At 33.8% G+C, this 13,324-nt stretch overlaps 1 protein-coding gene across 1 annotated transcript; it reads left to right on the forward strand.

Moving 5' to 3' along the window:
* Positions 1–989: 989 nt before the first annotated feature.
* LOC121735610 (cytochrome P450 4c21-like) lies at positions 990–12,983 on the forward strand. The gene is made up of 10 exons (XM_042126476.1): positions 990–1,128; positions 1,911–2,000; positions 9,308–9,418; positions 9,801–9,977; positions 10,769–10,965; positions 11,100–11,160; positions 11,280–11,460; positions 11,721–11,872; positions 12,178–12,351; positions 12,641–12,983. Exons 1-10 carry the CDS (start codon positions 1,044–1,046, stop codon positions 12,847–12,849), a joined length of 1,437 nt encoding a protein of 478 aa, XP_041982410.1. The 5' UTR covers positions 990–1,043; the 3' UTR covers positions 12,850–12,983.
* The last annotated feature ends 341 nt before the right edge of the window (positions 12,984–13,324 follow it).

A 13,324-nucleotide genomic window follows, 5' to 3' on the forward strand; every position in this document is an offset into this window, starting at 1 on the left:
AACTGTAACTATAACCACGCCTCTGGTGCAACCCACCCTATTATATAAGTAATAAGAAAACTACTCATATAAATATAGTTATAAGAAAACACACAAACATACATTCGCATTAAAGTTGCCATTAATGTGTATTCGTATAATTATATTTTATTTCACAATTTTGGTTTGAGGCAAAGTTCAATAATATTATGATTAACGCTATTGTTATCAAGGTATTGTTAGTCAGCTTCTGTTTTTATTGTGAAGAAGATGTTGTTAGTTCTACCGTTAAATCAGGGACAATCAATTATTATTTAACTTTTCAAAAGCTTACATCAACTTACACTTTGAAGTCAGAAAAAAGGTGAGTTACCTTTTCCTCTCTTTTTTATTTTAATGCATTAATCAACAGTTATTTAAAAAGGATTATGAATGAAATATAAGCAACTTTTACTATTGACAAGTTACTTTTATGTCTTGCTTCAATATAAGTTCAAAGTTAAGACAGCTTAAAACAGACTATACTCCACTCGGGCTAACTTGTCGCTAGCGGTCATTGACTCCCTGTCAAAATCTTGTCATTTTCCATATAAATAAATAAATAAATAAAATATCTTTTTATTCAAAATGGGTATCATGATACACTTTTTGAAAGTCGAACGAAGAAACTACGTTGCCTACCACCGATATATAAAACCACGATTGATAACATCTGACACTTCATTGTCAATCGCGGTTTATATGGAAAATGACAAGTTTTTGACAGGGAGTCAATGACCGCTAGCGACAAGTTAGCCCGAGTGGAGTATAAACTGTATTCACCACAGTATAGCAATATTAGTCCCTATGTCATATTGCTATACTGTGGTATTCACTGCATCTGACGGTTTTTTGACGATAAAAATATGTTTGAATAGACATAACAACCTAATACTAACTTTCTTTTAACTTAATAATTACTTTTAATTTAAAAAAAATAGATTATTTTTTAGATGTTGACTTTGCTAGTGCTTGGCGTGCTAGCAGCTACGTTTCTCCTGTACAATTACGTTTTAAAATGGAAAATGGGGAGAAACCTAACGCATCTACCTACCTACCCCTACGTACCGGTGTTTGGGAACATGCATTTATTACTCAGCGGTGGCAAAGGTAAGCGATTATATACTCCATTTTCATTTAATTTTATAAAAGTATGGTGCAAACGAGCAAACATTCACCTAATGGAAAGTGACTAACGTCGCCCATGGACGCATCAGACGGGTTGCAAGAGCATTCCTGGCCAATTTTTGGTTCACTGTAAAGTTTTGGTATGCAGAATGCTTCGGGTAAAGTGCACCTGGAAGAACCTATTTTAATATTTATATCAAAACGAGTGATAGTTTTTCTTCGTTAACTTTAAATTAAGTCTTGCTACGCAGTGTGCAGCGAAAGTGACATTTAAATGAAGGTGACGCCTCGATAATTTGGCTGTAGCGATATCGATTTTTCTCAGCAACGACTAAAGCTAAGAAAATAAAGTTCATTGTCAGTATTCATCATGTCTTTCTCTTTGAATTACCCATAGCATAACACTATTGGTCAACTTTTATAACACAGAATAATCAATCAAAAAGACCTCTGTAAAAAAAGGAATTCCTATTTTGCCAACCGAGGAGAGTGATTTAAGCTTCCAAAATTTGTACATAAATTGGTTCAAGCATACACTTAGCTTATATGAAATTATATAGTAAAAAATAAATGAAATGTATTTATGGTTTTTAAATTACGCGACAAAAACTATTTTGTCGCTTACGTCCTTTCCATTTTTGCTGTTCCATTGCTTGCCCGGCCTCTCATAGAAAACAAGCAATCTAAAACAACCAACACGGTTTTTTACTTTACGCGGCGTCACCTTAACAGCCAATAACAGCATATTATTATACATTTTTCAGCTTTACATAATGTAATTCTGGAAGTTTCTGATATAATGGACAAAACCAACGTACCCTTCGTTTTATGGTCAGGCACCAGACCTATGATTAGTAAGTATTTATGTTGTTGTTCCTCTTTCGTTCAATTGTTGTTCCTCTTCAATGTTGTTAAAAATTAAGATAAGTACAAGAAATAACTTCTGCAGCTTGAATATAATCTACCACTGCCGTTTCTTTTGTGGGTTTTGCGCTTTTTAGGGTTCCGTACCCAAAGGGTAAAAACGGGACCCTATTACTGAGACTTCGATGTCTGTCCGTCTGTCTGTCTGTCTGTCTCCAGGCTGTAACTCATTAACCGCTATAGCTAGACTTCTGAAATTTTCACAGATTGTGTATTTCTGTTGCCGCTATGACAAGAAATACTAAAAACAAAATTAAATTAATATTTAAGGGGGGCTCCCACGTTATTTTTTTGGCCTTTTTTGATCAATAATGGCAATAGCTAGAACCCTTAGTGCGCGAGTCCGACTCGCACTTGGCCGATTATTAATTTTACTTTACATATCTGACCATCACTACGCACATCTTTAGCGCTTTCAAGTTTCATAAGTCTGATGCTATTTGTTGGTAGCTCTGGATTTATGTAAGTATAGGCAGTATAGGCCATGGCCCATGGCCTATGGGCGGTATGGGCGGCAGCGTCCTATGGCGTCCTAGGGGGGGCGGCAGCGTCCTAGGATGGCGGCAGTGTTCGTACATAGGGGCGGCAATATTAAAGTGGCCTATACTCATAAATAATCGGCCAAGTGCGAGTCGGACTCGCGCACGAAGTCAAATCAAATCAAATCAAAATTGTTTTATTTCTGAATAAATTTAAAATAAATGTTTTCAGAAAGTCCTACATGATGCCTACCACCGGTTCGGGAACTAACCCGGCGAGAAGAACCGGCGTAAGAAACTCGCACGGGGCCCACTTTTTTACCAAAAAAAGTGAGAAAAAAATTAATCTTTTAAAATAAAGTTTACAATTTTGTAACTAAATATTATATACAATATCCACATACATAATTGTAAGTCCTATAATAATGAAGAAGTAGCCTTGCAAGAAGCCATCCTACTCCCAAGGTGTGCCATCGTTTATGAAATCATTGACCTTATAATAGGCTTTGGCACACAAACGTTCTTTAACTACTTTTTTAAATTTATTAATGGAAAGATTTTGAACGTTTTCTGGGATTTTGTTGTAAAGGCGTATACATTGACCTTTAAAAGATTTATTGACTTTACTAAGTCTGATCACCGGCATATCTAGCTTGTGCTTATTTCTAGTATTCCTAGAGTGAATGTCACTTTTAACTTTAAATTTACTTATATTTTTTCTAACATATATTACATTATCCAAAATGTATTGAGAAGCAACAGTTAGAATACCAATTTCTTTAAATTTATCTCTCAGAGATTCTACAGCAGACATTTTATAAATAGAACGTATGGCTCGCTTCTGCAGCACAAATATTGTATTAATGTCGGCAGCGTTTCCCCATAAAAGGATTCCATATGACATCCTACCATGAAAATAACTAAAATATACTAATCGTGCCGTATCTTCGTCAGAAATTTCCCTAATTTTTCTGACTGCATATGCTGCAGAACTGAGCCTACCTGCAAGATTAACAATGTGAGGACCCCACTGTAATTTACTATCAAGTGTAATACCTAAGAATACAGTGTTGTCTACCAAATTCATCTTCTCATCATTTAATACTACATTGGTTTGGACTTGCCTAACATTGGGCAAAGTAAACTTTATACATTTTGTTTTACTAGAATTTAAAAGTAAGTTATTAACATTAAACCAATGTACTATTTTTGAGAGAGCACTGTTTACCTCGTCGTAGTTCGACTGTTGTCGCTTCACTTTAAAAATAAGTGAAGTGTCATCAGCAAAAAGCACTATCTCATTATTATTATCCTTAACTAGATAAGGTAAGTCATTTATATAGATGAGAAAAAGAAATGGGCCTAATATAGATCCCTGTGGGACACCTAATTCTATTTTGGTTCCTTTGGACCTTTTACTATTAACCTCAACCCTTTGAGTCCTATTTTTAAGGTAAGAAGTCAAAAGGCTGAGAGCAGAGTCTTTAATTCCGTAGTGGCGCAATTTCCTGATCAATGTAGCATGCTCAACACAATCGAAGGCTTTGGAGAGATCGCAAAAAACACCTAAGGCATCCTGCGACTCCTCCCAAGCCTCAAAAATACTGCAAAGGAGTCCTATACCAGCATCCGTTGTGGATCGACCCTTAGTAAATCCGTATTGATTATCATGTAATAAATTATTAGAATTAAAATGTACTAGTAATTGTTTTAAAATATTTTTTTCAAATATTTTACTAAAGGTCGGTAGAATTGATATAGGCCTGAAATTCGTGGGATCCGATTTAGTTCCGGCTTTGAATAAAGGAACAATCTTGCTATGCTTCATTAAGTCAGGAAAAACACCATTTTTTATACAGTCATTGAAAATCATTGCTAAATGAGGAGCTACGATGTCAATTATTGATTTAATAATTTTTGTGGACATGCCCCAGAGATCAGCAGTATTTTTGATACTCAACAATTTAAAGGTATCAATAATATCTCTGGGGTTAATTTCTCTAAACTTAAAATTGACATCACATTCCTTTACATTGTCTCTGAGTAGCTTTTCGGCAGCTTCAGACGAAGAATTTAAATTTTTTGTCGTTGAGACCGGAATGTCAGCAAAAAACTTTTCAAAGACCGTCGCAACTTCTTGATCATTAGTAATCTTTTTATTTTCAAAGTATAGTTCAAAATCAGAGCTACGACAGGTGACATTTCCAGTCTCACCCGCTATTACCTGCCATGTTGTTTTGATTTTATTTTTAGAGTTTTTAATTTTATTTTTTATATATAGGGCTTTAGCAGCTTTACAAACTTTTCTGAAGGTTTTTGAGTAGTTTTTAACATATGCTTTAAATACTTCACTATTGTTAATACACCTTTCATCATATAAGTCATATAATCTTTTCCTACTTATTTTTATTCCTTTTGTTGCCCAATTAATAAATTTAGTTTTTTTATTACTGTTTCTAACCGTTTTAGAAGTAAATATTGAATTAAATTGAGTTCTTATCACCTTAAATAATTTATTAAAAGCTTCATCAGAGCTATGTGAGCTGTCCAATAAATGGATATTTGAATTTAATTTACTTCTAAATTGCTCAATACGTTTTGTGGTCACAGGAATAAACACAAGATTTTTCTTCGCATCACTGTCACATTTGATATTAAAAGAGGCTATTTGTCCACAGTGATCAGAACTTAGCTTATTAATTATTTCTTTTTTGTCTGGAATAAGATTAGTAAATATATTGTCAATACAAGTGGCTGTAGTCTCACAGACCCTTGTTGGTTCCTGAAACAAACTGTAAAGGTTATACGATTGAAATAAAGATGTGAATCTAACAGTAGTTGAGGTTAAATCTAATAAATTAATGTTAAAATCGCCACATATAATAACCTTTTTGTTAGATGCACATATTTTTGACAAAATTTGTTCCATAGTTACTTCAAAAGATTCGTATAACCCTGATGGAGGCCTGTATACGCTTGCAATTATTAGATGGTTCAGCTCTATGCAGGCCACTTCTATTATTCGTTCAGTAGAGAGACTCACAATATCCTTACGTTCCTTAAATTTAAAATTGTTTCTGATTAATATTAAAGAGCCGCCTCTAATGGCATTTTCTCTACTGAACGAACTTGCTATCTGGTGATCATTGAAGTTGAAAATGAGTTCATGTGATCTAAACCAATGTTCAGATATACACATAATATCAATGTTAAATTCCTTCAAAAATAACTCAATTTCAAGTTCTTTACCTACCATACCTTGTAAATTCTGATGCACCAGATTAATTAAATTACAATTATTTTCACTTACTATATTTGAATCTATTAAATTGGTAGGATTTTGACTATTTAAAGGTAATTTATTTCTGCAAGAGATTTCCTCCATTGTCTTATTATCTAATTTAAAGAAATATTTGGAACATATTCCAATTCGTTCAAAATATGACTAATATTCTGCTCAATAAAAGCAGTAGTCGAGGAAGCCAAATACTTGGCTGATTTTATAAACAAAAAGTTAAATAGCAACTTGGCTATACGTCTTTTATAAAAATGAGATAAGAAGTACTTATCTCTTTTCATAGTAGATAATTTCAAATCTAAATTATTAATATCTACAACCTGACATTGTGTATGCGAGTCATTTAAAATAATACAATTATTATTTACAGCTGTATACATTAGGCTATTCAGCTGATACCTGGAAATGTTTTCTTTATTATATCTCTTTGGCAACATTTGAATGTAGGGAAAAGTAAACAATATGACTTTTGTAACATTTTTTATATTAAATAATTTGTCCAAATATTCAGTCATCTGTTTTTTGTTTAATTTTCCTCTCCTCCCAACTAAAAGTATTAATGTAGTATTCGGACAATATGTCATAGTTAAAGCCCTTTTTAAAATTTCAGTGTAAGAAGCTCCGGGCATACAAAAATTAGAAAAAGATTGTCCGATACACATTCTATTCAAATATACACCTAAATCCTTACCTAACTCGTCACTGACTAAAGTAATGTTTGTTGGGCATTCCGTATGTACCTTCTGGCTGGAGCATATATCTGCAATATTATTTAAAACGGAATGATCAGCTTTATCTGAGGAACCGTTGATTCTCAATAAAGAATAAACCCGCTCCTCATTGTAATGAGTCACTTCAAGCAGATCATTCATTGCTGATATATGCCCCTGCATTTCTTGCTGTGACAACTCATATTTCTTTTTCAAATTGTCTAAAGAGTCTAGAAGTATTGAAATCTCTGCTTGTAGGTTGCATACATCGGCCTCATAGCTACACTTAATTTGCTCTAAGTCAATTTTACAATTTAGCAAATTATTATTCAAAATTTGGTTTTCTTTAACAACCTTTGATAAATTATTTAAACATTTTTTATTTTTCAGTGACAGTTTACAATAATTCTTGATGCACTTTCTGATTCTAATATATTTCTTTAATTTTTTCCTACTATTCATTTCACACAGTGGCAATGAATCATCACCGGTTAAATCAACAGTAGAAATGTCAATGTTACATGATTTAGAGATAGAATGTGACTTACTTTTACTATGGATAAGTTCATCATACAAGATTTGTGTTTGGGTGGCACTTTGAACATGTATTTGTTCTTTAAGTTTTAAAATATAGTCCTCAGCATTATTCAATTTAATTTTCAAGTTAGCCGAGTTCTTGAGAGTGTCTTCATACTCCTCTCGGCATTGGTCGAAGCCATCAACGATGTCCTGTAGTTCCACGTTTTGCTTATGAATGTCCTCAAAGTCCAAGCTTAACTTGTTAAGTTCTAATTTTAAATCCTTATTCTTTTGTAAAACAGATAGCATTTCTTTTTCATTATCATCTCTCTCCCTTAACAGCATTTGGCACTGATCCTTATATTGTTTTAGTTCAGTGAGGGCCACACGAAGTTGCTCCTCAGTACGGCGGGCCACGGCTGAGCGAGTCATCATTTTGCTGTCCATTCCCAAGCACTGAAATTAGTTTTATAATATATTAGGCTAAACTGGGCTTGATTATTAGAATTAATTACTTATAAGTCACCTTTTACTATATAAGCTAAAGCCAGCCTCAATATTTCAGTGTATTTTATGTACAGTTACTATGAAAATGGAAAGGATAAGCAAAGTGATAAGGAATGAATAGAATTGAGATTAAGACTATTGAAAATAAACAAGAAACAAACAAGGAGACCAAGAACAAAGTGTGGAAGACAGTATAAACAGATTGAATAGTAATTATTAAATCTGAATAACTGTACAACTCAATATTTAATAACTTAATTTTTGAGTATTTTTGAGGATGACTCTTTGCTTGTTTAATGTGTGTGAAGTATTCGAGTTTAGTGTATGTCTGGGCTTGTTGTTTTTATCTTCAACTTCGCTTCCACTACTCGTCAAGCCAAGAGAGAAGTAAACTTTGCCAAGTGTGTTTTGGACGTAGCTCACAGGGGTGAGCGATGTGGAGTTGATTTTTTATTGTTGTAATTGTAAAAGATGACTTCTAAATATGAAAATTAAAAGCAATACTCCCCGGGTTTACGCAGTCTTCGGGAATAGATCCAGCTCCAATTTGAATTCGTCCAGTCGAAGGGTTCCGTACCGGTATAGAGCGAAGGTAGGTAAACAAAAAATTGTGTTTTTTGTATGGGAGACCTCCTTAAATACTTATTTTATTTTAATTTTATTATTAATTATTAAATTACAAATATAATTAAGAATTTTACGAAAATTTTTAAGTGCTTAGCTGTTGCCTGTTACCATTATTGATTACGAACAAAAATTGCAAAAACACGCGTTTGTTGTACGGGAGCCACCCTTAAATATTTAATTTATTTTGTTTTAGTATTAGTTGTTATAGCGGCAACAGATATACACAATCTGTGAAAATTTCAGAAGTCTAGCTAATAGTGGTTCTTGAGTTACAGCCTGGAGACACACAGACAGACGGACAGACGGATAGATGGACAGACGGACGTCTGAAAAAAATTGAAAGCCAATTTGTCACTTAAATATGCCATAAATCATGAGTTTAAAAATTTAGTTTAATGCACGGTTATGGCAATATATGAAAAATTCCTGAAAATTAGATGCATCTTTGTGATCGAGAAAATTTTAAGATATCGTGTTTTTGCTAGGTCTGATTCTCGGAAATATAATGTAGTATCTATGTCTACAAAATGAAACAATTCGGGGCTTATTTTCAAGTATAAAAATGAATTATAAAATCGTCAATTTAGGGTTAGTCGCCCCCCTAAGATAGTGATAGGGTATTAGAGCGAGCGAGAGAAATGCGTAGCTCGATTTTTATTCGGCGGTATCCGCTTTTCTGACATTTCACTAGATTTATTTTAGTGAAATGACATATCACTAGATTTGTTTAGTAAGATGACGTAAGAAACAAGAATATTCGGTATCTACCGCGATTTCGTGATATTCCTAGGGATTTCGGGATATCCCTGATACCTATCTTCTTTTCCCTGCGACATATATAATTGGAATCTCGGAATCGGCTCCAACGATTTTCATGAAATTTAGTATATAATATAGGGGGCGATAAATCGATCTAGCTAGGAATAATTTTTAGAAAATGTCATTTAATTCGTGTTTTATCGAATACCGAGCAAAGCTTGGTCAAATAGCTAGTAATAATAATAGGCCGTCTTTTTCGTGAGTACGATAAACAAAATAAATTATAACCGGATAAAAATACCATTTCTTTTATAATTTTACATTACAAATAATTGCAGTCCTTACCGATCCGCACGATATAAAAATGGTGAGCAACAACTTCCCCGAGAAACCGTACCTATACGACTTCGGCAAGACGTGGGTTGGCAATGGACTCGCCACTGCACCTGGTAAGCCAATAAATTATAATAATCAGGAATCAATTGGTGAATATATGAGTTCTCCTTTAGTAAAGATTGGTGGCAAACACGTGGCAAACATATCAATTTGCACAGTGACCAATCGCTACTCGTCTCAGTCAGTGTGCTTGGAACCGATTCGGTTAGTAGCGAGGCTCGGATATTCTTCTCGGACATTCTTCTGTGCAACAAGCGAGTGATGGATCAATGAACAAATTATACTCCGTTATCAGACTTCCGCGTTGCCTTTTGACGTGCTTGACAGTATGAGGAAACAGGATCAAAATCGGTAGCCTACTGCAAGCCTTGCCAGATTTTAGGAACAGCTTGCAGAGATGATATGATAAATGTTTCAGAATAAACAATGTTTCAGTTCACATATGGAAACACACAGTTAAAGGCTTCTCGAAAGCATTAAAAAGTAGATCAGTGAGGACCTATCAAGATGTATACAATGCCCAAGCCAAAAAACTGGTCGATAGCTTGAAAATCGGCGAACCAGCTGATGCCTGGAAGAAAATATCTTACACTACATTCGAAACGATTCTCTGTAAGTATTTTGCGACCATTTACATAGACTAGCAGATTTAAGTCAACCTCTTCATTAAGAGGGCGACTAACCCCAAAAATCAAACATCGTCCTTCTCTCTTCACACTCACGCCCGTCTTTCATATGCCAGGTGAAAAAGAACGACGCGGATTCATCACCAAATTAGTTTTTTCTCAATAACTCGATAAATATACAACATTTTAAAAATCCGCTAGGTCGATTTCTCGACGATAGAATTGTATACAATGTGTTTAAATATTAACTTAGTTCAATGCACGGTTATGGCAATATATGAAAAATTCGTGAAAATTAGATGCATCTCTGTGATTTTTTTTCTATCCAGAAAATTTTAAGATATCGTGTTTTTGCTCAGATCAAATTCTCGGAAATATAATGTAGTATCTAATTTTGGAAAATGAAACAATTCGGGGCTTATTTTCAAGTATAAAAATGAATTTTAAAATCGACACTTTGGGTTTGTCGCCCCCTTAAAAGAATATTCTAGAACTTCGGATATTTTGCAATGCGTCGAACTGTAATTTAAAGTGTACGTAGTATCTAAGAAATAAATATTTTTACTCGACTGCTCCCTAAGAAGGGTTATGTTTTTCGAGATTATCTATGAATGAATACTTGTTTGTCACACTTTGCAGTCTGAAAGGCTTGATGGAGTTTAGCTTATAAGGTGTCGTATAATTAATATTTATTCCTGTACAATAATAATAACTCTGGCTATGTCACAAGACAAAAGGGTTTATAGTTTTTTGAACTACAGTTTTTATGTGTTGTAGTGATAGCTCTCGGTGCTCCTGAAATACCGGATTTAATCCCAATTGACGAATATCACGAAGCGATTTCAAATACATTCGAGAAAATAGTAGAACGTATCCTTAATGTTCTGTATCACCCAGATTTTATATTTAAGTGTACAAAATCGTATAAGGACCTAAAAAAGAGTACACGTGTTCTGCATGATACCACTGACAAGGTAGGAAAATATTAAATCAATGCTTAATAATATGATAATGTCCTTAATTTCTTATTATTTTTGGTAATTTTAATATTTTATTTTAAAACAGGTGTAGCTAACAATAAATAACATTTGTCTATTATATCTTTCAGTTGTTCCAGAAATATCAACAAAAAGATTTAACTCCGAATGATAGTGAATCTAATAGAAAAGGTAGATCCTGACAATATGAATTTATCAAATTTTAATAATACATAATACTTAATTATAGTAAAAAGGCAATTAAACAATCTTAAAAACACCTTTCAAATATATATATTTTTATATTTCAGTATACAGGCCGCGATTCAAGCCGCTATTAGACCATTTAAGAGATATAAATATTTCTGTACGGCAGATGAAATCGGAGATAGATACTCTGGTGTTCGCACAGGAACCCATAGCGACTGCAATGCTTATTGTATTATTGACTATAGGCTCAAGACAAGATATACAAGACAAGCTGTATGAAGAGTAAGTATTCTATTTCAGTGTACTTTGCTGGTTTAGACTTAACATAAGATTTTGATTGTATGTATCATCACAGTATCGAGTGTTGAGTGCCTTGAACTCTGAGATGTGAACGAATAAATCTAATGTAACATGATAAATTCTAAATTGATCATTGGAGTGCCTCAAGGGAAGTTTTGAGCTATGGCATAATACAAAATTAGTTAAATATCAAAAAATATGATTTTTAACAAACATAAACAATAATTTAAGACTACTTACAGAGTAAAAGAAATATTTGGTGATACCAATCGCGATGTGACAAAGGAAGATTTGGAGAAGATGGTCTATTGTGAAGGAGTCATTCGTGAGGCACTCAGGTTGCATCCTCCAGCACCTATCGTCTTAAGAAACATAGATCGGGACTTCAAGATAAGTAAGACATTACACATTCAAAGGGGATATACTTACCTAAAACATACTTCTACTTACATAAATATGACAAACGTAAAACACTTTATTTCATGAACCAAATTTCATAAATATTTAAATCAATTTTCATGAAATTTGTAGATTACGGTTTGTAGACTACGAGAAAGTTCATATACTTAGGTATAATTTTAATAGTAGAAAAATCTATACTTCCTTCTTATTTCCTCTTTATGCACAAAGTCGTGAGCATCATCTAGTCATGTAAACGTCTAGACGTTTTCAGTCTATAATGTAGTTTTCTATTTTCAGAATCCTGCACCTTACCAAAGGATGGCATATGCCTTATAAACATTTACGGATCTGGCCGTTCGACTCGACTTTGGGGTGCTGATGCTTCAGAATTTAAACCGGAACGTTGGATAGATCCTGCCACTCCTCTACCTCCTCTCTTATCCTTCAGCATGGGGAAAAGAAGATGTCTTGGTGAGTTTAAAAATGTACCATCAGAAAAATTTCGTCATAGGCCTGTCGCATTGCTTGATCAAGGATACCAAGTCAATATCAGTCGTGAATCGTGATCAGTCTAGACTCTAGACATGACAAATTAATGATGCCAAATAATGTTAATAAATATAAGATAAATATCTGAAAACATTTATAGGCATAAAACTGCATAAAATATATGGTGAAAATCATATGAATTATGAGCTATATTTACTGTAAATGTCTTAAAATTAATTAAATGACTTCCTATTTCTTACTTCTTTACTAGGTGAAAAATATGCGTATCACTCCTTGAAAACGATGATCGCACATGTGGTGAGAGAGCTGGAGTTTGAAGCTGACATCACCAAACTGAAGGTAAAAATGAATCTACTAATTAGAGTCTACGAAGGACTCGATAGTCTGAAGATATGGCAGAGATGCAACCATGACTCTGAGAGGACTGATGCTGTCACACTCTCACACGCAAGAAATTAAAAGAGTACGAGAAAGATAACATACTCTGTAAGGTTATAGCTGCGATTTGAATAGAGAATACGTGAATAGATTTCTCATGTCCCTAGCCTATGTCTGACATAATATATGCAATATGCATGCATGTCATGCTTGTCATGTCTACATTGCTTTAATTAATTAAATTTAGTTTAAACTCAAATGCGTTTTAAACCAATTCAATTTAATATAATTGATCAACTAGACTAAGTTTTTTTTTTTTATTAACTCTTTTTCAAACACGAGAGACAACATATTATATGGACCGTGCAGAAACTATAGAGGGCGTCGTAATTCGACAGCAGCGACACGATGCGAGTAAAAGAAGTAACTTGTGAGTGACTTTGGCTTCGCATTCTCTTTGACCCCGGCTTGTTTATAAGTGTTTTTTTATATGTTTTAGACTATAAAATGATTTAATACTTACACTCCCAAGTTGCCACATGCGGCCGCGGGAACA

The sequence above is a fragment of the Aricia agestis genome, chromosome 17 (assembly GCF_905147365.1).
Source record: "Aricia agestis chromosome 17, ilAriAges1.1, whole genome shotgun sequence".
Classification (NCBI taxonomy): Eukaryota; Metazoa; Arthropoda; class Insecta; order Lepidoptera; family Lycaenidae; genus Aricia; species Aricia agestis.

What these genes read in the sequence shown, in the direction of transcription:
- LOC121735610 (XM_042126476.1), top strand. Translation starts at nt 1,044, where the DNA reads ATGGGGAGAAACCTAACGCATCTACCTACCTACCCCTACGTACCGGTG. An exon ending in ATTACTCAGCGGTGGCAAAG is followed by an intron (nt 1,129 to 1,910) that starts GTAAGCGATTAT and finishes TACATTTTTCAG; the next exon opens with CTTTACATAATGTAATTCTG. An exon ending in AGGCACCAGACCTATGATTA is followed by an intron (nt 2,001 to 9,307) that starts GTAAGTATTTAT and finishes AAATAATTGCAG; the next exon opens with TCCTTACCGATCCGCACGAT.